Source organism: Ursus arctos, unplaced genomic scaffold (genome assembly GCF_023065955.2).
Source record: "Ursus arctos isolate Adak ecotype North America unplaced genomic scaffold, UrsArc2.0 scaffold_24, whole genome shotgun sequence".
In the NCBI taxonomy this organism is placed as follows: Eukaryota; Metazoa; Chordata; class Mammalia; order Carnivora; family Ursidae; genus Ursus; species Ursus arctos.
Genome location: NW_026622919.1, coordinates 5,398,613 through 5,424,302, shown reverse-complemented (window position 1 = coordinate 5,424,302; position 25,690 = coordinate 5,398,613). Strand labels below are relative to the sequence as shown.

General features: G+C 50.1%; 3 protein-coding genes across 4 annotated transcripts in view; 2 read left to right on the top strand and 1 right to left on the bottom strand.

The window, feature by feature from the left end:
- SRP68 (signal recognition particle 68) overlaps positions 1-13,328 on the bottom strand; it is a 30,998-nt gene extending 17,670 nt beyond the window's left edge. The window contains exons 1-8 of one of the 2 annotated variants that reach the window (XM_026484102.4): positions 13,141-13,328; positions 11,319-11,385; positions 9,326-9,439; positions 6,954-7,149; positions 5,295-5,377; positions 4,708-4,817; positions 4,264-4,346; positions 2,796-2,936 (exon numbers count right to left, since the gene is read on the bottom strand). In XM_026484102.4, the coding sequence (XP_026339887.1) occupies positions 2,796-2,936; positions 4,264-4,346; positions 4,708-4,817; positions 5,295-5,377; positions 6,954-7,149; positions 9,326-9,439; positions 11,319-11,385; positions 13,141-13,318 (972 nt within the window). In that variant the 5' untranslated portion in view covers positions 13,319-13,328. The remainder of the gene's footprint in view (positions 1-2,795; positions 2,937-4,263; positions 4,347-4,707; positions 4,818-5,294; positions 5,378-6,953; positions 7,150-9,325; positions 9,440-11,318; positions 11,386-13,140) is intronic. The other variant, XM_026484103.4, reaches the window with a different exon arrangement.
- Positions 13,329-18,204: 4,876 nt separating this feature from the next.
- GALR2 (galanin receptor 2) lies at positions 18,205-20,764 on the top strand. Its single transcript, XM_026484228.2, has 2 exons — positions 18,205-18,572; positions 19,870-20,764. Exons 1-2 carry the CDS (start codon positions 18,205-18,207, stop codon positions 20,663-20,665), a joined length of 1,164 nt encoding a protein of 387 aa, XP_026340013.1. The 3' UTR covers positions 20,666-20,764.
- A 1,224-nt stretch (positions 20,765-21,988) lies between these two features.
- ZACN (zinc activated ion channel) lies at positions 21,989-25,229 on the top strand. Its single transcript, XM_026484101.3, has 9 exons — positions 21,989-22,085; positions 22,168-22,292; positions 22,438-22,482; positions 22,627-22,733; positions 22,959-23,128; positions 23,849-23,973; positions 24,099-24,309; positions 24,418-24,582; positions 25,042-25,229. The coding sequence occupies exons 1-9, from the start codon at positions 21,989-21,991 to the stop codon at positions 25,227-25,229; spliced, it is 1,233 nt and encodes a 410-aa protein (XP_026339886.3).
- Positions 25,230-25,690: the final 461 nt, after the last annotated feature.

The following is a 25,690-nucleotide window of genomic DNA, read 5'->3' as shown; positions in this document are numbered from 1 at the left end:
TTGCACGTGCCACCAACTGAGACAGCCAGGTACCCCAACACTGCTGTTTTTTTCTTGCCAATACTACCAAAATTTTGGCCAATCTTGAACAACTTTAGAAGGAGCAGCTATGGGGCGCCTGGGTGGCTCAGTCAGTTGGGCATCCAACTCTTGGTTTCAGCCCAGGTCGTGATCTCAGGGTCCAGGGTCATAAGACTGAGCCCCTGTGTTGGACTCCTTACTCAGTAAGGAGTCGGCCTGAGATTCTCTCTCCCTCTCCCTCTGCCCCTCCTCCTGGAGAGCACACTCTCTAATAAATAAATCCTTAAAAAAAAAAAAAAAATGGAGCAACTACGACCTGAAGACCCAGAAGTCAACCCTTTAAATATGCTAACACTCGAATCTGAGAGTAATGCTTTTAAAAATGTACAAAGCTCAACTAGTCATCACATGACTGAAATGATTCTCAGTTTTAAAAGCAATGGCTTGGGGCGCCTGGGTGGCACAGCGGTTAAGCGCCTGCCTTTGGCTCAGGGCGTGATCCCGGCGTTATGGGATCGAGCCCCACATCAGGCTCTTCCGCTATGAGCCTGCTTCTTCCTCTCCCACTCCCCCTGCTTGTGTTCCCTCTCTCGCTGGCTGTCTCTGTCAAATAAATAAATAAAATCTTTTAAAAAAATAAATAAATAAATAAATAAAAGCAATGGCTTCACAAGCAGTTGTAAAAAGCTTTTACCTCGTCATTTAATTTAGCTCAAGCTGATTTCATGAATAAGGCAAAAAGATCTCCCCCACGTGGGTTTTATTAAGATTACATTAGCTATTCACCAAACCCAAGTGAAATGATGCTGTTACTAGCCTTCCTGATATGTGGAAAAGTTCAAGAACACAAGTTTTGGAGTCAAAAGGGCATGGTTTACAGGCAAGCACTCCCTTCTATCAAACGTGTATGGCTGTGGACAAGTTATATGGTCTCTCTCAGATCTGTTTTCCCATCTGTACAATGAGAGTAAACACCCACCAATATGATTAAAAAGGTAAAAACATGAAAGCTTTAAACAGCGCATCTGGGACATTAAGGAGGACTGTTACCCTCCTTTGCTCATCTCCGTGGTGTCTCTGTCCAGGTGACCACCGTGTATTTTTAAATTTTGTGAACTGATACATAAGACCACGGAAAATCCTTACAATACGCTAAGAAAAACAGGACTCAAAATGAGATCGCAGTATGGTTTCAACAAGTAAAAAAACACATAACATCGCTCATGAACATGAAAAAGACTAAAAGGAAACACAGTGTTGGCCTTTTTATGAGCATAACGCCACATCAATGAAGGTATATGGGAAGTGGGACTTAAAAACATTTAATTTTTCTAAACTTTAAGCTAAATAAACTTAAAATTAATGAACGTTAGCTTTCCTTGTCCTTTACCTAATATATGTCTGTGGCCCCATTCCCAAGGAGCTCCCTCCCCTTTAATCTGCCCCGTGGGCTTCCCCCAAACCCGACCACAGCCAGAACTCCTGCCCCACTGTCACTGATGGCCGCTCTTCTCTTCCAGAACATACCACTTTGAAGCCAAAGAATTAACCCAACCAAAAAGCTCAAGGGCTGCTACAAGAATCGTAGTCCAGAAGAGACACTATCATACAACAGTGCTGATGAAATGCTCTCCAGAAAAGCTTCTCGGTCTTTTTTTTTTTTTTTTTTTTTAAGATTTTTATTTATTTATTCAACAGAGATAGAGACAGCCAGCGAGAGAGGGAACACAAGCAGGGGGAGTGGGAGAGGAAGAAGCAGGCTCATAGCAGAGGAGCCTGACGTGGGGCTCGATCCCATAACACCGGGATCACGCCCTGAGCCGAAGGCAGACACTTAACCGCTGTGCCACCCAGGCGCCCCAAGCTTCTCGATCTTTTAAAGAATAAATCAACTTACTAGTATTGCTCTCGTCTTCTGCCCTTTAAGCAAATGGAAGAGAAACGCGAGTAGCAATACACAATCCAGACAGAGGCACAAAGTTCTCTCACCGTGGAAAGCTGTCCTCAACCCAGAGTAGCTACTTTGAAACAAGTCACTGAAAAGTTTGGACGCTAAGACAACTCATAAGCACAACTAACAAAGCCCTCCCACGTACGAATTATTCAGGGTGCATGGCTTACTGCAAAGTGGCAGGAAACGCCCCTGGGGCAGGCTGCAGACATGCTCAGCAGCTGGGTGTTTTTTCTTTTTAGCTGCTCTTCACCTCATGGAGGAAGAGATCCACAAAGTGCCCTCATCGCTATCTACTTCGTACAAACCAAGATCGCCAGGATCTTTCATCTTCTGGAGCTTGTTCAGTTGTTCATACTCACAAACAGGTAACAATTATGTCCGTAAGCAACGTCAGGTAGTGCCGCTCTGCAGGAACATGGCACAAATACCGCAGGTAAAACGACCAGTCCGGCTTAGCCAGACTCTCCTGAAAAGGCTCCGGAATGAGAGGGGCCCCTTTAGAAGGCTAGGACAAGAGGTCAGACAGACACAAGTCAGGCTGCGGCACCACCTGCTGGGCCGGACGGGACCCCCTGCATTAAGCCAGCCTCTCACCGCTCCCATTTCCATGTCCGCGTCCAGGACTGCCACTGCCCATTTCTTTGCCCTCCCAATGCAAGAACTCTACTGCGAGCTCAGCTTTTACAATAACTTGGTGACCAAATCCCAAGTAGCGTTAAGACAAATTTTTGTTTTGTGAGAAATAAGCAGCCACCTACATCGTAAACACACAAGGACAACTTCAGACATGCAAGGAAGAGAACGGGCAGCTGCTTCTCACCTGGGCAACGGCTGCTTCATTATCAGCCAATCCCAATAAAAAGATCCTCACTTTGTCGATCTTCACTGGGACCGTTCTCCCTCTCCACTCCACTTCGCTCATGGTGGCTGCCTGTTTGGCCCGAGTCTGAGTGATCAACGCCTGGAAAGTAGTTTTCAAAAGTCAAAGCTTTAATTTCTGGTGGTGAAAGGAACAAAGAACTATTAGTTGTCTCTGTATAACTAACATATTATGCCTTACGAAGTACTACATAAATTGTATTTAAATTCCTCCTTGGTATCATCTATCTTAGCTTATAGAAACTCAAACATTAAAAGGACGTAACAGAAGGTTAGAAAGAGTAACAATGGGGCGTCTGGTTGGCTCAGTCGGTAGACCATGTGACTCTTGGCCTCGGGGTAGTAAGTTCAAGCTCCACATTGGATGTGGAGCCTACTTAGAATAATAATGATAAAAATTTTTTTAAAAACTTGAAAAAATTAAAAAGACCAACAATAAGTTTCGGTAATGGCGTAGGAGAGAAACGTTATCTGTATGTGCTATAAGCAAAAACGTAAACTAGTAGAAACTTAAAGCTTTTGTCAATATGAATCAAAAGGTTCCAAAATATTCAATCCCATGCTTAGGAGTGGATCCTAAGGAAAGAACTAAGAATGTGTACAAAACCACGGATACTCATGGTAATACTATTTATCACATAATCAACAACAGTGAAGTGCTCACGTGAAGCAGAGCTCGGTACGACAGAGCACCCTGTGGCTAACAAAACATGACAGTGTAAGAATATTTACTGAAGTGAAAAAAAAGAACACTTGAGACGTTATATTTAAAAAGCACGTTACTAAACAGTATATACTGAGATCCCATTTAAAAAATATATGCCTTTTTCGGGCAACTGTGTGGTTCAGTCAGCTGGGCGTCCGACTCTTGGTTTCAGCTTAGATTGTGGTCTTGGGGTCATGGGATCAAGCCCTGCGTCAGGCTCTGCACTCAGCAGCCAATCTGCTTGGGATTCTCTCTCCCCTCTCCCTCTCTTCCCACCCGGGCTCTTTCTTGCTCTAAATAAATAAAATCTTAAAAAAATTTAAAAAAATATGTGTGTATATATATATATATATATATATATATATATATATATGCCTTTCTTTCCTACATACACAAAAATCTGTAAGTTATTCATCATGCTGTTAGTAGTGGTTACCTCTGATTTTACCATGTGATTTTAGTTTTCCCCCATCTTTCGTATTTCCCACTTTTCCTACTTGCCTACATTACTTGCTTAGAAAATAAATGAGATAAAAAAATGAATACTTTAAAATATTAGATGAAAAAAGCTTTTTGTTAAAAATACAGGGATATAAACATGCATATATTAACAGCAATTACAATGACTATGAGATTATGGATTACTTCTTTTTCTGGACTTTTTCAAACCAAAGACTTCACAAAAACATACAGACTAGATTACCTCCAATTTTTCAGCCAGAAGACCTTCAGTGCCCCCAGACCTCAATCTCATCTGCATGAGTTCATTGATAGCTGACTGGTCCCCTGAGAAAGAGAGAGCTGTTGAGTCGACATCTTCAAGGGTCTGGTCTGATCTCTCAAGAACCACTAGGTTCAACTCCGAGCCCATCCCCTTGCAATGAGCACATTTCAGTGAACCCCAAATCCTTTCACAAAGCTCTTGAGGAGTACAGAAGTGGGCAGGATGGAAATAAAGCAAAAGAACTGCCTTCTGTGACTTTAAGCTGGGCTGACTTCAACAGCTCTACTTTTCTCATCAGCCGAAACCCGTGCCAAGAACGGACGCAGGGACAAGGAAAGCACGGAAGTTAAACAAATCCTCTAGGCTCTCTGAGATGAACCAGCACCAACCCACCCATCTGCGCTCGACTCAGCCCCTGCTCACCAATGTTATATGCACAGTAGCGGATATTGGGTGAGATCTCTTCCACACGCTGGTTGTACAGCACAGCCTGCTCTTCTGTGAAAGCACTGGCTAGTTTCTCATAGATAGTTCTGCGAGGAAAGAAACACCAGCTTTCACAGCAGCCTTACTTCAAGAAAATAAAAAGGAACACAATGGCTAAAAACAAAACACGGCACTTTGAGACCCTTCTACCAACTATGAGAACTGGTATGGTTCTAAGGATGACCGAGAATAATCGATATTCCTAAAGAGAAGGAAAAAAAATAAATAAGTGGGGCTTGCTCAGTCAACTGGGTGTCCAACTCTCAATTTCGGCTCAGGTCATGATCTTGGGGTCATGAGATCGAGCCCCATGTCAGGCTCCTTGCTCAGCAGGGAGTCTGCTTCGGATTCTCCCTCTGCCCCTCCCCACCGTGTGCTCTCTCCCACGTGCACGCTCTAAAATAAATAAAATTTAACTAAATAAGTAACTGTACTACTGTAGAAAAAATCATCAGGTGATCTGCAGCTCGAACGGGACTATGTACGATCGAAACTGGCCGTGTCTTTTGAACCAGAGGACTTACTTGCATTTGTTAAAAGCCTCAATCGCAGCTTTCCATTCTTGATGTTCAAAACGCAGCATTCCTGAGAGGTAAGCGGTGTAAGCCTGGAAAGGGGGAGAAGGGAACTGCCTCAACACCCAAGAGCCAATGCCACCGCTCAATCTCCTCCACCTGCTTTCAGCTTTGACACCAGGAATACAGAGATATCCATCGGGGTGATTTTATTTTATTTATTTTTAAGAAGGCTTCAAGCCCAGCCTGGAGCCCAACATGGGGCTTGAACTCAACCCTAAGATCAAGACCCAAACTGAGATCAAGAGTCAGACACTCAACCAACTGGGCCACCCAGACACCCCTATTTCAGGGTGATTTTAAAAGAGAAAACTTATTGGGGCGCCCAGATGGCGCAGTCAGCGGAGCGTCCAGCTCTTGGTTTCAGCTCAGGCCATCATCTCAGGGTCATGGGACTGAGCCCACATCGGGCTCCGTGCTCAGAGAACAGAGTCTGCTGAAGACTCTCTCTGCCCTCCCTGTGGCACACGTACTCTCGCTCTTAAAAATAAATAAATCTTAAAAAAAAAGAGAGAGAGAGAACTTTACTTAATAAAATGTGATACAAAGATAATTCACCATAATTCATTTACTGCCTAGGAGAGAATGTAAAAAAAAAAAAAATCTGATTTCTTCATGTGACTTAACAATTAGTTTCCAGGATATAACATTCAGTATCAGAAGCTGAATGCAAATTTGCAGTATCTCTTTCTAAAAATTCATTTCAGAGGTGCCTGGGTGGCTCAGTTGGTTAAGCATCTGCCTTCGGCTCAGGTCATGCTCTCGGGGTCCTGGGATCAAGCCCCACACCAGGCTCCCTGCTCAGCAGGAAGTCAGCTTCTCCCTCTCCCTCTGTCCTTCTGCCCTGCTCGTCTGTGCACACGCTCCAATAAATAAATCTTTAAAGGGGCGCCTGGGTGGTTCAGTCGTTAAGCGTCTGCCTTTAGCTCAGGTCGTGATCCCAGGGTCATGGGATCGAGCCCCGCATCAGGCTCCCTTCTCTGCTGGGAGCCTGCTTCTTCCTCTCCCACTCCCCCTGCTTGTGTACCCACTCTTGCTGGCTCTCTATCTGTCAAATAAATAAATAAAATCTTAAAAAAAAAAAATGCATTTCAAGAAATTCTCATTTCTCTGAAACTAATAATATACTATATGTTAACTGAATCTGTTTTTTTCTGAATTTAAATAAAATTTAAAAATGCAGAGAGCCCTGGAAAAAAATTCTTATTTTGTGAACTTCCCAGATCTAAGAGTCAAGCTTTCTAGCTCCATTTCAAGAGATGTGTGAACTTTTTTTTTTTTAAGTTAAAGCTAATTATTAAATAACAAAGAGCTCAGGGCACCTAGCTGGCTCAGTTGGTATGACTCTTGATTTTGGGGTCATGAGTTCAAGGCCCACACTGGGTGCAGAGATTACACACATACATACATACATACTTAAAGTTAGGGAGGAAGAAAATAAACCAAGAGCTCAAAAAAAAAAAAAGAGATGTCAGCTTCGCCTTGAGAAAGCAACACTATGTTATTTCCTCTCCTGTCAATTTATAACATTAAGAAACTGCTCTGTTTAACTATAAAGTCACGTCTCTAATCTCCGCAATAAAGCAAAGCTGAAGTTAAGACACTAACCTGAGCCTCTAACTTGGTCTTGGCATCCACGCGATTGCTCTCACACAAGCGTTCCAATTCCTCCGCGTGCTTCACGGCTTTGCGCAGGCGAGACAACAAGTGGAACCGTTTCCGGGGTTCAGTGTTGGCTTCCTGTTTCAGCTGCATGGCATAACTCCAGGCTCGCTCAGCATCCATCAGAACCAGAAGCAAATACCTAAATGAGAGAGAATAGGCAACCTGAACAATGAATGCCAGGAGCATCAGACTTTGATATTCCCCAAGGCACAACCTTCAGCCTCTCAACTTCTCCTTACGCCCTCGCTGGCTTCCTCCTCAGAACTACTCTTCTCGGGGCACCTCGGTGGCACAATCGGTTAAGTGTCTGACGCTTGGTTTCGACTCAGGTCATGACTTCAGAGCTGTGAGTTCGAGCCCCGCCCTGGGCTGTGCGGTCAGCGTGGAGTCTACTTGAGATTCTTTCTCCCTCTGCCCCTCCCACTCAGGCTCTAAAAATTTTTTTTTTAAAGATTTTATTTATTCATTTGACAGAGAGAGGGGCAGCGAGGGAGGGAACACAAGCAGGGGGAGTGGAAGAGGGAGAAGCAGGCTTCCCGCTGAGCAGGGAGCCCAATGTGGGGCTCAATCCCAGAACTCCGGGATCACGCCGTGAGCCGAAGGCAGACGCTTAACGACTGAGCCACCCAGGCGCCCCTTAACCTCTAAAATTTTTAAAAAATATTAAAAAAAACCAAACCCAAAACTCTACTCTTTTCACATTATCAATCACGGCACCCAACCAGTACCTATGATCAGGCTCCACCTCAAGTTTCTAACCGCCCACCAGACACATCTCACTAAAAACACCCGCTACCACCGCAAACTTGGCAAATGCAGACCTACTCTTCCCCGATTTTAGCAAAGAGGCAGTCCAGGCACACAATCTGGCCTCATCTTTGAATCAACACCTCCTCCATCCCAACCCAGCTGAAAACCAAGTACTGAAGAGACATTATATTGAAGTGGTTAAGAAAAAGGCTCTAGAGTCAGGGTTGGAATCTCAGTGCCATCTGTCACTAGCTATGTGACACTGGACAAAGTACTAATCTTTCTTTGCCTCAGTCTCCCGTGTAGCAATGTATATAACACACTTAAACCAGAGTCTGGCACTTACTAAGGGCTGAATAAATTAGCCACTTTATTATTATAATGGAGAATCTTTTGTTCAGCTACTGCCTTGATTAATCTTCCTTAAACATTAGCTTATTCGTATCTCTTCAAAATGAAGGATCTCATCATCACAGAGACCCTTCCTAACCTGTCCTCATCAGATTTAACCAATACCTTTGGCTGAATCCCACCATGGGCTCTCTGCTCTAGTTTCCTGAGTCTCCATACACCAAGCTCCCAGCCTCTCTGCTGCCCGAGCAGCAGCTAACTGCTCAGAGCACCCTAATTCCTGAAGTACATTCAGATACCAAGGCATACTGTTTCCCCTCACACAGAATGTTCTTTCCTCTCAGAAACCCCTCAAGGTCCTCAATGCAGGCTTCCTGGTTTCCCTATCAAAAACCTCCTGGGGCGCCTGGCTGGCTCAGTCAGTAGAGAATGCAACTCTGGATCTCTGGGTTGTGAGTTCAAGCCCCATGTTGGGTGTAGAGATTACTTAAAAAAACAAAACAAGGGGCGCCTGGGTGGCTCAGTCTACCCAGCGTCTACCTTCAGCTCAGGTCATGATCCCAGGGTCCTGGGATTGAGCCTGGCATCCATCGGGCTTCCTGCCCAGTGGGGAGTCTGCTTCTCCCTCTCCCTTTGCCCCTTCCGCCTCTTGTGTGTGTGTGCACGCATGTGAGTGCTTGCTCTCTCAAAAAAAAAAAAAAAAGACAAAAAACAAACAAAACACTATAAAAACAGGTGGCAAAAGAACCAATTTGGCCCATGGGGTGAAATTTGAGGAACTGGCCTAGAGGCCTTTAATACATGTTGCCTGACAGACTGATCCTCTGCAAATGGAAGCATGGCTGCATTCAGCACTGAAACCTAAAACTCTTCTGAAGTAAATCACACACGGCAGATTTTATTTAAGATACATGGATTTCAGTAAGCACTTATACACTGAAACTTGCATTCCAGAACCCTTACCCAATACCCCATCAGGTTCTAATCACAGACTCAGCATTTAGCACTCCGACAAAGCTCCTGAAAAGGTTACTGAACCTCTCTGAGCACAGTCTCCTCGTCCCATAACTTAAGAATAGTAAATGTGTCTATTCCAGAGAGCTGCTAGAAGAATCACCTAGGTAATTAAAGAGTTCTGGCACAGTGTCTAACATAATTGTTCAATAAACGTATTAGCGAGAAGTATTTAACAGTTAGCACAGAGCAGTCAATACCTGTTATCAGTCAGAAGATCTTCAGTCACTTTTTTCCCTGTAAATTTATGTCTGTTCCCCATCTTGAAGTTGAGTGTTTTCCGAAGACGTCTTTGTCTACGGGAACAGTAGCCCCTGAAAGAAAAAAGAACAATTAATTCGGGCAAGCTGATAGTACTTTCAATAGCAGATTCTATAATAAAGTAGGCCAAAGGTTTGAGGTGTTCTACTTATGGTTACCACAGACACTACACATCATCTTGCAAACATTTAGTGAACTAAAACCTTCAGGATGGTACGACTGGTGTCACTGGGAACATATTTCAAACCTAATCGAAGGTGTCAGACGTCATGACTGGAGTGAATTTTGGAGGGAAGGGTTTGTGATTAGAAGAACCAAAGGGGGTCTTTTGAGATGCTGGTAATGTCTGCTAGTTACAGGCTGTGAAAAAGCCATCTCTTTCTGTATACTTTTCTGAATATAAATTACACTGCAACAGAATGGTAAAAAAAAAAAAAAAAAAAAAATCCTTCAATAAAAAAGTATTTTTTTTAAAAAAAGGAAAGGGAACAGGGGCTCCTGGGTGGCACAGAGGTTAAGCATCTGCCTTCGGCTCAGGGCATGATCCCGGCGTTATGGGATCGAGCCCCACGTCAGGCTCTTCCACTGTGAGCCTGCTTCTTCCTCTCCCACTCCCCCTACTTGTGTTCCCTCTCTCGCTGGCTGTCTCTATCTCTGTCTAATAAATAAATAAAATCTTTAAAAAAAAAAAAAAAAAGGGAACAGGGGCACCTAGGTGGCTCAGGCAGTTAAGTGTCCGATTCTCGATCTCGGCTCAGATCTTGTGAGTTCAAGACCCACACTGGGCTCTATGTTGGGTGTGGAGCCTAACTTAAAAAGAAAAAAGGGAACAGATAAAATAAAGAGCAGAAAGCTGATTACTGTAATAATGTGAGTGATGGATTCACTGTAATATCATCTCTACATCTGTTATTGAAAATTTCCTTAATAATTAAAAAAAAAACCCTCAAGTTATAAGAGTCTCCAATTTAAACTTTTCCATAGCTTCCCATCACGCCTACATTAACATCTGAATGAGTTACCCTGGCTTACAGGACTCTACCCATTCTGGCCCCACTAATTTCTCCATCTTCTACCACTCCCCACCTTGCCCACGTCACCCCAGTGCTGTGGACCATTTATGACATGGCTCACTCCTTAGAATCTGTAGAGTGTTTTGTTCAGCAGCACTTTTAAAAGTCCGGTAGCCAGGGGCGCCTGGGTGGCTCAGTCAGTTGAGCTTCTGCCTTAGGCTGAGGCCATGATCCCAGGCTCCTGGGATCCAGCCCCACACTGGGCTCTACTCAGCTGGGAATCTGCTTCTCCCTCTCCCCCTGCCGCTCCCCCGCAAAGCCTGTATCTTCAATATAAAATGGTTGGCTATTTCTGCTTTCAAAGTACTGGATTATACATCAGGAATCTATTCTATTTTTAAGAGTCATATTAAATATGTTTTCTAACTTGAAGGCTATTACAAAGTTTACCAATAAGTTATAATTATATCATAGAAATTCCCCTTATATGGGGCGCCCAGCTGGCTCAGTCGGTGGAGCATGCAGCTCTTAATCTCAGGGTTGTGAGTTCAAGCCCCACACTGGACATTAAGCTTACTTTAAAATAAATAAAGAAATAACTGAAAAACTTTGCATTTAACCAAGACTCTGACAATATGGTTAAGTTTTAAAAAATTATTACCATAACTGCTTGCTATTTTCAGCAGAAGCCTCCAATGTATCTGCAATATTGTGAGGCAAAATGGATAAAAAAAGTTGGCTCCTTTTATTCAGTCAAATTTTAAATTTGAAAAGTACATTTTGAGGACTCAATGTAAGTTCAGAGTCAGACTTTCCAAGTATACTTTCTGACAGAGCAAAATAAGTAGGATATTAACAAAAGCAAACCAAGCTTGAAAATTCTGCAATAATTTCCATACTTCTTACACATGATACTAACCTATACCTCTGAAAATCTCCATGCCGTAAACCATGCTGCTGCTGGGATTCCTTAATAATCTGAAGAACTAGAGCCAAGATTAAGGAAAAGCTTACAACGGTAAGAATCCAAATAAATCAAAACATATTCCCATTTAGTCTATATTTGTATCAAACCATAGCACGTTAAACATTTCTGAAATGCTTAGTACATTAACTACTGAAATCTCTCGTATTCTTTTTCAATAGGTATCTTGTCATAGGACTGGGCAAAGCAAATAGAAAACTGATGGCCTGAACTGTTACTTCCAAACTAAAAAAAGAGGGTGTTATTAGCCATTGAGGATTACTGAAATCCAACAGCTTAAATAAAGCTGCTGGATTCTAACTATTGATTATAACTGGGGTAGTTCCCACTGATTTACACCTGGACCCAGTATTTTACTCATTCAAGCAGATTCAGGTTATAAATGACGTGTACTACTCCTCTACTTGCATAACTTCCTACATCTGCCAAATCTAACTTTCCTTAACAGCTTTGATGCTGCATGAGCCTGTGGTTAGCACATGCCAACCAAACTAGGCCACAGCTTGCATAAAAATATTAGTGTTTCTTTTAAAGAAAAAGCCCTGACCAAACTCTCCATTTTAAGAATCTTAAAATATTTTAAGATTATGTACCAAACTTTAGGAGGTCCAGTGACCTTTATTTACAATTTTAGTTCTCTTTTAAAGTTTCCTCAATGCTCCTTTACAGACTTAGGTTAAAATATTGAACACTAAAAGGACTATTTCAAAAACTAAAAAGAATAAGAAGCTATAAGATTAGTAAAAAATCAAGGCATTCTAATATCGATTTGGAACTAGACCACCAGTTCAAAAAGTAAAACTCCAATCCCCTGAAAACTACATTAAGATGTCAAGCTAAATGTGTTATTTCAGGGGTGCCTGGGTGGCTCAGCGTCAAGCGTCTGCCTTCAGCTCAGGTCATGACTCCAGGGTCCTGGGATCGAGCCCTATATCAGACTCCCTGCTCCGCGGGAAGCCTGCTTCTTCCTCTCCCACTCCCCCTGCTTGTGTTCCCTCTCTCGCTGGCTGTCTCTGTCAAATAAATAAATAAAATCTTTAAAAAAATAAATAAATGTGTTATTTCAGAAATTCACCTACATTTTCTCCGTTTGTTATTCATTTCACAAAAGCCACAAACTAGTGTCTCAGGCACTCAGTTGTGAAACACTCTGATGAAAACTACAGACCCATTCCACCAGATCAACTAAATTACTCTCAACAAGATAAAATGCCTACAGACCTGTTAAGAAAGCTATACAAGTGATGTTAAGCTACGTGTATATTCAAAATGGGCAACAAGCTCTTCCTCGGAGCAATCATCTTTGCCTCCACTGAGAGCATCAAACTGTAATTTTTACTATCCATTCTCTGACGGCTGTCAAACAAAGTAAGCTAAAACGTCAATACTGCAGTTTCCTCTCTTCAGTTCAGGGACTCAAGATGCTAAGACAGCAGGTCACTGGGGTGGCCACAGTGTCATCCCCGTCACCAGCCCTCCAAACGGGCAACTGCGGGGGAACTGCAGAAATCTGCCTAGTATCCCGGTGCCCCTTGAGAGAAGAGAACGTTCCCCAGCCTGGAAAGCGAATGAGAAGCGACAAAAGACCGGTCGAAATACAGACCCTGTAACTCTTGAGTGCCAGAAAGTAAAGGCGAGAGAAACTGCAACCCTCAGCCTCTCCTGCCCGGGAGTGCCGGACCCGCCGCCTCTCCCGCCCCCGGCCCGCATATCGACACGTAGTCATTGCGAGTTAGGCCCGATTACTCTAGGATACTCTCCAAACTCAGGCTATCCCCGAATTCTTTGTTTGCCTTCGATCCAGCTGAAGGCCGTTCGTTTTCCTTATTTTCCTCGCCTCCGGCACCGCGTCCGCCGCCGCTACCGCCGCCGCCACCCCCGCTGCCGCCGCCGCCGCCGCCGCCGCCACCGGGAACCTGTTTCTCGGCAGCCATCTTGCCCCAGCGCCGCAGAGGCAGACGGGATAGAGGAGGCGGGACGACGGAGGCGGAAGAGAGCGAGAACTGCCTCGACAGCCTGACGGGATAGTGGCGGACTCCGCCGCCGACGGCCCGGCCAGCAGGCACGAGCCACTTGGAGCGCGCCTGCGCGTGGTCTCGGGTTCCTGAGTCGTGGCGGGCGGGGCTGAGGGCTTGCTCACTCGGGGAGAGCAGAGCTATTGAGATCTTTTCCGGGCAATCCTTCCTCTGGTCCACCGAGGGCAGAAGACTCGGAGATGCCTCCTCCCTCCACCTCCTGCATCCCTGCACGGGGGATCTGGCTCACTTCCTAAGCGCAGAGGGCGGGGGCGGTTGGCTAAGGATTTTGGGTTTCGGGGTGTCTACCTCCCTGGATACTGGGGAGATGTGGTTCCCATGCTACCCGAATGAAGCACTCCACCTGTGAGGGAATTGCCTCTGTGCTCTCCTCTGGGACCCACCCTGAGAAAGCCACGGCCAGAGGAAGCGCTGGCGGGGTCAGGGGTCAGCAAGCGGAGACTCGGTGTAGGAACTTCTGGGACTGCTGGGGACCTATGTCTTCGGACTTTGGAGTGAGCAGTCCAGCAGTTCAGGATGGAGAACTGTGGAGGCGAGGGAGACTCAGTTGCTCTGCAATATGGCACTGTGGGCTCTGGAGTCTGAGTCCTGCTTCTCCAATCCTGGCTCTACTCTTACTGGTTGGGAGATGTTAGGCAAAGAACATAGTCTCGCTCTAAACCTTTTCCCTACTTTGTGAAATGAGGATGACCAACTAAGACGGTTTTTATGAAGATGAAATGAGGCAATTCAGGGGCACCAGGGTGGCTCAGGAGTTAAGTGTCTGCCTTCTTTTCAGGTCATGATCTCAGGGTCCTGGGATCTGCCAGCGTCAGAGATGGGCTCTCTGCTCAGCGGGGAGTCCGCTTCGCCCTCTCCCTCTGTCCCTCTTCCTGCTCATGGGCGCACATGCTGTCTCTCAAATAAAGAAATAAAATCTTTTAAAGAAGAGAAATGACGCAATTTAAAGTCTGTACTCAGTATCACTAATCATTAGGGAAATGCAAATCAAAGCCACAATGAATTATCATACCCATTAGGATGATTACTATTTTTTTTTATTTTTGGATGGTTACTATTTTTTAAAAAGATTTTATTTATTTATTTATTTATTTATTTATTTGAGAGAGAGAGAGCCCACAAGTAGGGATAGGGGCAGAGGGAGAGAGAGAAGCAGACTCCTACTGAGCAGAGAACCTGTCTGTGACCCCAGCCAATCCCAGGACCCTGAGATCATGCTGAGCAGAAATCATACTCTCCACCAAATGAGCTACCCAGCGCCCCTGGATGGTTACTATTTAAATAATAATAATAATAACAACAACAACAACAACATGTATTGGTGAGGATATGGAGAAATCAGAACCTTGGTGTGCTTTTGGTGCAAATGTAAAATGGTGCAGCCACTGTGAGAAACGGAAGAATTATGTTCTTTGGAAAATTGAAGAATTATGATTTGATCTAGCAATTCCATTTCTGGGTGTATATCCGCAAGAATTGAAAGCAGGGTCTCCAAGAGGTATTTGTACATTCTCATTCATAGAAGCATTATTCACAATAACCAACAGGTGGAAGCAGCCCAGTGGCCCTCAAGGGATAAACAGAAAGTGGTATGACCATACAATAGAATAATATTAAGCCTTAAAAAGGAAGGAAATTCTGACACAAGCTCCAACATGGCTGGAGCTTGAAAATATTGTGCAAAATGAAGTAAGCCCGTCACAAAAAGACTAATATGGTATGATTCCATTTATATGAGGTATCTACTGTAGTCAAATTCATAGAAAGTACAATGGTGGCTACCAGGAGCCGGAGACAGGAGAAATGGGGAGTGATTGTTTAACAGATACAGAGTTTCAATTTTGCAGGATTAAAGAGTCTTGGAGATTGGTTACACAACAATATGAATATACCTTTTTGGGGGGAATTTATTTTCAGAGAGAAAGCGTGCAAGCAGGGGGAGGGGCAGAGGGAGAGGGAAAGAGAGAGAATCTCCAGCAGACTCCCTGCTGAGTGCAGAGCTGGACACGAGGCTCCATCCCACGACCCAGAAATCATGACCTGAGCCAAAACCAAGAGTTGAACACTCAACCAACTGAGCCACCCAGGTGCCCTTGCATGTACTTAATATTACTGAATTGTACACTTTAAAATGTCCGAGATGGCAAATTGTGTGTTTTGTGTATTTCACCACAATGAAAAATAAATCTTGAATAAGTCTCAGGGCACCTGGCTGGCTCACTCAGTGGAGTGTGAGACTCTTGATCTCAGAGTTGTGGGTTCGAGCCCCATGTTGGGTGTAGAGATAACTAAAAAAAAATAGCTCTTTGCTCAGCAGGGAGCCTGCTTCTCTCTCTACCTGCCGTTCCCCCTGCTTGTGCTCTCTCTCTCTCCCTCTCTCTGATAAATAAATAAAATCTTTAAAATATAAACAAATAAAGTAAAATCTTAAAAAAAAAAAAGTCTCCCAAACGTTCATCGACATATAAGTGGATAAATAGAATTGGTATAACCATACAATGGAATATTATTTGGCCATAAAAAGCAATGAAGTACTAATACATGCCTCAAAGCAGATGAATCCTGAAAATATTATGCTAAGTGAATAAAGCTGCTCAAAGGACCACATATTGTGTTATTCCATTTATAGGAAATGTCCAGCGACACCTGGCTGGCTCAGTTGGTAGAGCAACTGACTCTTGATCTCAAGGTCATGGGTTTGAGCCCCATGCTGGGTGTAGAGATTACTTAAATAAGTAAATAAACTTTTAAAAAATAAAATAAAATCTTAAGAAAACAAAATAAAATAATATATATGAAATGTCCAGAACAGGTAAATCCATAGAGACAGAAAGTGGTTGCCTGGGGCTGGGGGTGCGGGTGGAGATTGGGGATCTATGGCTAAAGGGCAGGAGTTTTTTGGGGAGGAACATTCTAAAATTCATTGTGGTGATAGCTGTGTAATTCAGTGACTATATTAAAAACCAAATGCACCCTTTAATGGGGTAAATTGTATGATATGGGGATTATATTTCACTAAAGATTTTTTTTTGTAACAAGTAAGTCAGGTGGTGTCAGTCCTGTAGTCAAAACTCTGCAGTGGTTCCTCCTTTCACTCAGACTAGAAGTCACGTTCCTTGCAATGGAAAGAGCCCTGCATGTCATGCCTGTCACCTCCTCTCCTGACAATCTCCTTCCTATTAATCAACTCAAGCCATAGGAGCTTCCATATTTAGGGAGACAGGCACACTCCTGCTTTGCAGTCTCTGCACTGACTGCTCTCTCTGGAATGCTCTTCCCCTAGATATCTGCTACTCTACGTTCCTCATCTCCTTCAAGTCTTTGTTCAAAAAGCACCTTCCTAATGAGGTTTGTCGGGCCACCTTTTTAATTTAATTTAATTTAATTTAATTTAATTTAATTTAAATTTAATTTTAGTAGGCTCTATGCCCAGCATGGAGCCCGGTGTGGGGCTTGAACTCACTACCCTGATATTAAGACCTGAGCTGAAATCAAGTGTCAGATGCTCAACTGACTGAGCCACCCCAGTGCCTCTGGCCACCGTATTTTAAATTGCACCATCACCATCACCACGGTACTCCCAATTCCCTCACCCTGATCTATTTTTCCTGCAAATACTTATCAATTTGTAATAGGTTAATAACTTATTTGAGTTGTGTTTAAAGGAAGAAAAGCAGGGCTTCAGGACTGAAATCCTGGGGTGGGGGTGGAGGTGGAGAGGAACAAGAATGTTCCACACTGGGCAGGGAACAAGGCAGGGAAAGGTGAAGCAGAGATCGAGCTACAGTGGCAGAAGGTGGTGATTTTCAGACCCGGTGAACCAGGAGGGGCCATTCTATAGAAACAGCAATGATTCCTAGTCACAAGCGTTTGATGCTTAATATGTCAAAATTAGAAACAATTATTTCAGTTTTATTGCAACCTAGACATCCTCCTGGCCATGCAGAAAAATGCTCCTGGTGCATGGAACTCTGCTATTTTGTATTTCCTTAATGTTTTCCCTTTTTGGATCTCTGACTAGGGCAAGGAGACAGGAATTTGATTCACTGAGATTCGACTAACTGGCTTCAGGCCACGTATCTCATTCCACGCTCACTAGTACCTCCCAGAAGGTACTCTGATCCCACAGTACCGAAGAAACTGAGGCCCAGCGCCAAGGACAGAGACTGGCACACAAGAGGCTCGCGGAGCACACGGTAGTGCCGTCCCCCTCGCCGGGGATGGAAAGCCGCGGTCCCTCCGTCCACCTCCGCGCCTTGTCACCTCCCCGCCACCCCTGAGGGGCCGCCCGTAAATCTTCCGAGGACGCCCCCAAGCCAGCGCCGAGAGGCCCGGGAGAGGTATGCGTGGTCCCAGGCGGGCACTCCCGGCGCCGCGGCGCACACGGAGGTCGGTCCCTCCACCGCTCCCGCCTTCCTCCCGGAGGTCAGTTCGCCGCTCAGCGCGGCACAGACCGGCTCTGGGTGCTGGGGCGCGTCGACGACGCGCGCGGGCGGGCGGGGGAGCAGGCACCAGCGCGGGCCCTGTCCCCGGGGTGGGCCACCCCACAGCCCTTCCCCCCGCGCGGCCGGCTGCCACGGGGCCCGTCCCACCCCTCCGGCTGCTCGCTCCTCCCCCTGACCCCGGCGCACCCCCACCTCCCGCCCCAGCCGGGCGAGCCTCGCTCCGCCCGCGGCTCTGGCGACTCGCGCTGGGCGCAGCAGCGGCTGGAGCCGCGGGAGCTGCGCGCTCGCCAGAGCCCAGACGGCGCCAGGAGCCCGGGCAGCCTCGGGTTCGGGGACGCCATGAATGGCTCGGGTGGCCCCGGGGCCGAGGACGCGAGTGAGGCGGGCGGCAGGGACAGCTGGCAGCCCGAGGCCGTTATCGTGCCCATGCTGTTCGCGCTCATCTTCTTGGTGGGCACCGTGGGCAACGCACTGGTGCTGGCCGTGCTGCTGCGCGGCGGCCAGGCGGTCAGCACCACCAATCTGTTCATCCTCAACCTGGGCGTGGCCGACCTGTGTTTCATCGTGTGCTGCGTGCCCTTCCAGGCCACGATCTACACCCTGGACGGCTGGGTGTTCGGCTCGCTGCTCTGCAAGGCCGTGCACTTCCTCATCTTCCTCACCATGTACGCCAGCAGCTTCACGCTGGCCGCGGTCTCCCTGGACAGGTGAGCCTGCGCCCTGGCGGCCCCCGGGGTCAGGCACCCAGGTGGGGGCTGGAGAAGAGAGCGAGACTCGAGGCTCAAGGAGGGGCGCACGGAGAGTAGAAAAGGACACTAAGAAGGCAAAGGGACCGGGAGAGAATGAAAGACAAGCTGGAGTTGAGAAGGAAAGAGGGGAGTAAGAATAGGGGACTGTGATGTCCCTCCGTTAGGTGCGACCTCCCGGCTCCACGCTGCAGACCTCAGCTCTCCAGCGCCGCCGGCGCCTGGCAAAGCGCACCGTTTCCGGGCACATTGCGGATTTTGCGTGCTTCGTCTCGCTTGAGCTCAGTGCCCCTGTAAAGGTGGGACGGGAGGGATTACTGTGCCCAATTTACAGATGAGATGGAGCTCAGAAGTGACTTGTTCGGAGTCTCCCATCCAGTAATCGTGTGCGTGAAGCCAACGGTCTGTCTCCTGGCGTCAAACTCAGGCGCCTCCACCTCGGTAGCCTCGAAGCCACGGTTTGCTCGGCGCAGTGGTCCGGACTGCGGAATCTGGGTCCTTCGCCAGGGCCCACGTCAAAGTTCAAGCGAACACGCCCGAGGGTCCCTAAACCCAACTCCCGCCACCCCTCCCCCTACCTCCAGGCCCAGAGAGAGGAAAGCGCGGGAGGGTCTCCTCTATCCTCCCCTCTGGAGCTTGGAAGGACACCTGGATGATTGCTGGGGAGAAAATCTGGGTCCGACTCCAGTATCTCCCCGGCCCCCTCTATCCCCAAATCCTCTTGACCTCCCCTGGACAGGCAGCGAGGTGAAGCCACCTCCCCCATATACCTCCCAGTTCCACTGAGCTCGGAGTGTGTCGGTTCCGAAAGCGCTGGTGGGACCCATAGAGGGTCGGCTTCTCTAAAGAATTCCCTCGCTGTACCTCGCGGTACCTCGCGGTGTCTCCAGGCTGTCTGCTAGAGCCTCAAGGCGCCTGGGACCTACCTCTCCGGGCACCGTCACTGGTGGGTAATCACAGCCTCCCGGAGCCCCAAACCCGGGCCAACCTTGGGGTACCTTCCCGGGGGGAGTGTGACTGTGGTCACAGTACCGGGAAGAGCAGATGAGTGGCCTACACCCGCGCCTTTCGTGCTGCCGGGTCCCGCCCCACATCTCAAAGCAGCTGAGAAGGTGTGGGCTGCTGCCGGCGAGTGCGCTGCGACCGTGCGCTAGGGGACCTTCCTCGAGAGAGGGTGAGGGGTTCGAGGTGTAAGGGTCTGGCCCTACCCCCGCGAATCCACCTGTTCACCCGTCTCCGTTCCCGGCCTGACCCACAGGTATCTGGCCATCCGCTATCCGCTGCACTCCCGCGAGCTGCGCACGCCGCGCAACGCGCTGGCTGCCATCGGGCTCATCTGGGGGCTGTCGCTGCTCTTCTCCGGGCCCTACCTGAGTTACTACCGCCAGTCGCAGTTGGCCAACCTGACTGTGTGCCACCCGGCGTGGAGCGCGCCTCGTCGCCGCGCCATGGACCTCTGCACCTTTGTCTTCAGCTACCTGCTGCCCATGCTGGTGCTCGGCCTGACCTACGCGCGCACCCTGCGCTACCTCTGGCGCGCCGTTGACCCGGTGGCCGCCGGCTCCAGCGCCCGGCGCGCCAAGCGCAAGGTGACGCGCATGATCATCATCGTGGCCGCGCTCTTCTGCCTCTGTTGGATGCCTCACCACGCGCTTATCCTCTGCGTGTGGTTCGGCCGCTTCCCGCTTACGCCTGCCACCTACGCGCTGCGCATCCTCTCACACCTGGTCTCCTACGCCAACTCCTGTGTCAACCCCATCGTCTACGCGCTGGTCTCCAAGCACTTCCGCAAGGGCTTCCGCAAGATCTGCACGGGTCTGCTGCGCCGTGCCCCACGGAGAGCCTCAGGCCGCGTGTGCATCGCGGCGCCCGGCACCCGCGGCAGCAGCGTGCTGGAGCGCGAGTCCACCGACCTGACGCACGTGAGCGAGGCGGCCGGGACCTCCGCCCCTGTGCTGGCGACTCTCAGCAGCCCGGCCTTGAGCCTGGTACCCGGCGCGTCCTGGCGGGACCAAAATGCCCGCAGCGGCATCCCGACAGTTAACGCGACCTGAGGACACTTAGCGAGTATGCTTTGGTGTTAAAGGATTGGAGTCAGAGGTCGGGGGATCGGGAGGGAATTTCATCGGTTAATAAACTACGCAAACCTTTTCACGTGCAATCAACGCGCTGTGTCTCGGCATGTCTCATGGTTACGAGGCTCCGTGGTCTGAAGCCTCTGGGTCGCAGGGGAGCTCTGGGTGAATGGGTGCAGGGTGGTTTGCTGATCCACAGGGAAAGAGGGCGGTCCGCACCGAAGGCAGCCACGTTAAAGTCCCCGCAGAAATCCCTGAGAAGGGAAAGAGCAGGACGACCAAGGCGCTCCGCTGTGGCCATCCAGAGGCGCCCGGTATATACAGATCCGCAACCAGTAGCTACCTCTGCGTGTGACAAAGGCAGGCAGAGTGTTCAAGCGCGCTCGATAAGTGGGTCGATGGCTAGGCGCACACACTATGTGTGTCCCTAGTAACGTTCGTGCGCCAGCGAGGCGCAGGTCCCTCCCTGCTCCCAGCTCTCTGGGGCCCCTTCTGAGTGTCTGCAGCCCAATCTATGCCCACCCACTTTCAGCCTTGGGGTTTCCTTCCCTCGCTACAGGTGTGCTACCTCTGTGGGGGTCAGGTCTCCATTTCTGCGGGGCTAGGAAAGTCGCCCCCGCACCCCCACCAGTACTCCTCCAGGGCACCCAGGAACGGTTCTAAGGCACCGCTGGGCTGGAGCAGGCTGAGAATCTGGTGCTGGAGCCGGAATGTTACAGGGCTTTGCTCATGAGCTAGCTTCTACCTGCCCCGGGTTTGCCCCACTCCTGAAGCTCTTGAGCCTTTCAAGGCTTTTTACATGGAATCAGTTCAGTGTTTGAGGAGAGGCAGGAAAACTCTCAAGGGCTTACGGATCTCATCACGATGTTGAGCGCAGGGCACTCTGGCAAGGGCTTGAGTATTTAACCAGGCAGGCACCCACTGCAGAAACACAGGGAAGGCCTGTGGCATCTGCACAGACTGGAAGCATCGAGTTGGGAAAGGTGTGTGTGTTGTGGTGGTGGTGGTTGGGGGGGGGGGAGTCTGTGCTTGCCCGGTCCCCTTGGCAGTCTCTGAATGGGGCAACTGATTCCAGGTGGTGGAAATGGAGCGGGGCAGGGAAGCCTAGGCAGGTGCAGGGTGGGCGGGGCTGGGTCCTGTGCTTTGTCTTCAGGTGTTTGCGGAACCCCGGCGGGATGTCAGCTCCAAGGCCCCGGAGCCCTTGCATAGAGCACCTGCTTCTAGCTGCCCAGTCCGCCAGAAAAGCAACGGAAACAGTGTAGGCTCTGTGGCTCCATCCAGCCTTCCATGCAGCCACTGATGATGGCCCTGCAGCTCCCGCTGCTCCATTTGGCCTTCCTCGGGCTGGGCACCACCGGGCCCTTGGTCCAGGGGCATGGCTTTCGCTTGCCAACAGTTGGTAGGTAGAGTGTAAAGTCCTTAAGCTTTAGGATTTGGACCCCAGGGCACCCACCCAAATGACCTTGACCTCCATCCTTCAGCCTGGCCATCCTTCTTTGACTTCACCCGGTGCCAGGAGGTTCAGGAAACCATCCAGATTCCGAAAAATGGGAGTGCGCCCCTGCTCATGGATGTGCAGGTGTTCGTGTCCAACGTATTTAACGTGGTAAGTGTCCTCTGGCCACAGAGGGAGCAGGGCCCAGGTGCTGAGCTGGGGATGGGCCAGGACAGCCCCAGCCAGTGGTGGGTGCTCCTGCCTTCCTGTGTCCCATAGCGCCCACCCCCGGGTGACACACTGCCCCCTTCCTCAGGACATCCTGCGGTACACAGTGTCCTCCACGCTGCTGCTTCGGCTGGTGAGCACCCGGGGGCGGGGAAGGTGGGATGGGAGAAACTTCTCTTCATCCAGCTCAGAAGTACCAGCCTTCGTCAAACTGGGAAGCCAAGTGGCTTGTATATATATGGGAGCGGGAGGCTTAGTGGCTTCTTTGTGTCCCCAGTCCTGGCTGGACACTCGCCTGGCCTGGAACACAAGTGTCCGCCCACAGCATGCAGTCACACTGCCCTGGGACTCACTCTGGACTCCGGGACTCACTATTCAGGAGGCGTAAGTGAGGCGAGAGTTCTTGTGCCAGGAGGCCCTCCTTAATGACTGTCCCCCTCCCTGGTGACCCTACCAGACCACAGGCACACCCCACTGCCTCATGTTCTCCTCACCCTTCCGGAACCTGGATGGCAGTAGAGGGCAGCTGGGCTAGGCTGTGGTCTCCCCCACCTCCCCCTTCTGAGAAGCAACCGAGCCTCCAGCTGTGCTATCTCCTCCCACCAACAGGCTCTGGGTGGACTGGCAGGACCAGAGCCCGCGGGCCCGAGTGGACTCCAACGGCCACGTCGACCTGTATTTGGCCCTCACCACGGAGACCAACTGTGACTTTGAGCTCCTCCACTTCCCCAGGGACCAGAGCGACTGCAACCTCAGCTTCTACGCTCTCAGCAATACGGGTACTGACCTGACAGGAGCTGGGGAGGGGGGGAGAGGAGGGGAAGCCTCCGGCCTCCAGCAGACATACTAGTTCACCCCAGGCTTAGGGGAGCTGAAAAGATCCTGGAGCAGAGTGTGCTTCTCAGACGGACCTCCCACTCAAACGGCGACCAACCTCCTGGCTCACCCCCGCCCCAGGCTGCAGCTCCCCCACAGCAGCTGCCCTCCATGGCCAGGGTGAAACCACAATGTCTGGGACGCTTTTGTCAAGCCCAGAGGCTGAGGTTACTGCAGCTACCCAGTAAATATCCCACAGACCCATGGGTGATGTCCAGCTTGGCCCAGAACCCTCACCCTTGCCTCACCCCGCCCCTCCCCTGGGGAAATAGTACAGCTGCTGCCCCCCTGGGGCCAATATTGCAGGTATGAGAGGATATCCTGGTGGATGAGTCCAGACTATGCCCCCCTCCAAGAAGTGTGGCCAAGTGCATTTAGTTTCACAACGAAAATTCACCTCTGAATCTGAGAAGGCCCTTCCCCTGGCTGCAGAGAATGTGGGGTGTTGCCCAGCCCATGCCCAGAGCGTGTTCACCTCCCGGGCTGCCCCAGCCACCATCAGAAGTCTCCACGAGCCCTGGAGGCTGGCTAGTCCCTGCCGCATACTCCCAAGAGAGAGTCAGGGCCAGGGGCACCTCCTTCCTACTGCCCGCTCCCCTTGCCCGCTCCCCTTGCCCCTTCAGTGCTAGAGCTGGAGTTCCGGGCCCGCGCGGTGAACGAAATCGTGAGTGTCAAGAGGGAATACGTAGTGCGGGACTTGAAGACCCAAGTCCCACCCCAGCAACTGGTGCCCTGTTTCCAGGTGACGGTGAGTCAGGACGTGGCTGATGGAGGGCTGATGGGGGCGTGAAGCTTGCGGTCGGAGGCCACGCTGCCACTTCCAGCTGCCCAGCCCGCGCACCCCCCCACAGAGCCCGATTTCCTCCCTTCCAGTTGCGCCTGCAGAACACCGCGCTGAAGGCCATCATAGCTCTGCTGGTCCCCGGGGAGGCGCTGCTGTTGGCCGACCTGTGCGGGGGGCTGCTGCCCCTCCGGGCCACCGAGCGCATCGCCTACAAGGTGACGCTGCTGCTGGGCTACCTTGTCTTCCACTCCTCCCTGGTGCAGGCCCTGCCCAGCTCCTCCTCCTGCAACCCGCTGCTCAGTGAGTTGTGCGCCCCTCCCCTGGGCCTGGGGTGGGGGGAGCGCTGCTCACTCCAGGCACGAGGGGTGCAGGCCTGGCCCTGACCTCCCCACCCCACCCTGTCCCCAGTTTACTACTTCACCGTGCTGCTGCTGTTGCTGTTCATCAGCACCACGGAGACGGTGCTGCTGGCCGCGCTGCTGGCCCGGGGCAACCTCAGGGCTGAGAGCAGCCTCAGCCCGGCCCCGAGAAGGGAGCGGCAAGATCATGGGGACCCGGGGCCACATCCTGAAGGTGGGCAGGGGCCCCTTCCTGGAGCGGGGATAGAGGGAGGAATAAGGCTAAGAGCAGGTCTGATCAGGGCAGAGCTGGCAGGCTGCCCACTTCGGGCTGAGGCCAGGGGGCACTAGGCTAGTTGGGGGCTCCCTGCATTCACTCTGCTCATTCCAGTGCCCCTGGGCTCCACCGTGTCTGTCCTTGGAAGATGCAGGGATGGCGCAGGGAGCAAGGGTAGCTTCCCTAAGGGCCCAGGTGACTTCAGACTCCCTGAGATAACCCTATGCCCCTTGGAGCCTCTCTACAAGGGTGCTTCTTCAGCTCGACATGGCCTGGAATGGGCCAGACCCCAACATTCATTGGTCATAAATCTAAGCAAGGAGAGCTACAGGTTGACGGCCCCCGGGGGTTGCCCTCCTGTTCTGGGCCAGCATGTTGGGTGAGCCCTGAAAAACTGCCTGCCTCTTCCCCCACCAGAAGCTCCCGGAGTGAAGGGGTCAAGAAGGAGCTGGGCTGAGGCTGCTGACTGCATCTTCTTCCTGGTGTATGTGGTGGGGGTAGTGTGTAGCCAATTCCTCTTCATTGGATTCTGGATGTGGGCGACGTGCAAGTCTGACCCAGCCCCTGGCAAGGCCATACCCCACGGCGGGCAGCCCAGGCTGTAACAGGGCCGGGCCGAGGCTGCAGGGGGAGGGCCGTGACAGGGTCTCTGGAGAGAGGAGGAGGGAGGACGTTCTCTTCCCCAAGCCTGGAGGATCCCAGGCCACCCTGAGTTCTCCCTTCTGATAGCAGGCAAGCAGAGCGTGAAATAAACCCATCACCCCGGTGCCGTGCGCCTGCGCCTCAAGGGTCTGTCTTCGCTGAGCTCAGCTATCCGCTCTTGTCCTAAGTAGGTGGGGCCGCCACTTTGTGCTCAACCCCCACTACGCCCCTGAACTTGTCACCACCACTGTGCACCAGTCATCTGGTCCCTGTTTCTGCAACTACTGCTGCTCGGCCCGGGCCCGGGGGCACTGGGCACCAGGAGAGAGGGGCCACACAGGGTGGCCAGAGCTTCTCAGAACTTCTTTTACAGTGTGCTGGACCCCAGAGGGTGAGGGGAGAGGGCACTCCTGCTCCAGCCACG

What these genes read in the sequence shown, in the direction of transcription:
- ZACN (XM_026484101.3), top strand. Translation starts at nt 21,989, where the DNA reads ATGGCCCTGCAGCTCCCGCTGCTCCATTTGGCCTTCCTCGGGCTGGGC. An exon ending in CCACGCTGCTGCTTCGGCTG is followed by an intron (nt 22,483 to 22,626) that starts GTGAGCACCCGG and finishes TTGTGTCCCCAG; the next exon opens with TCCTGGCTGGACACTCGCCT. An exon ending in CTACGCTCTCAGCAATACGG is followed by an intron (nt 23,129 to 23,848) that starts GTACTGACCTGA and finishes TTGCCCCTTCAG; the next exon opens with TGCTAGAGCTGGAGTTCCGG.
- GALR2 (XM_026484228.2), top strand. Translation starts at nt 18,205, where the DNA reads ATGAATGGCTCGGGTGGCCCCGGGGCCGAGGACGCGAGTGAGGCGGGC. An exon ending in GCCGCGGTCTCCCTGGACAG is followed by an intron (nt 18,573 to 19,869) that starts GTGAGCCTGCGC and finishes CCTGACCCACAG; the next exon opens with GTATCTGGCCATCCGCTATC.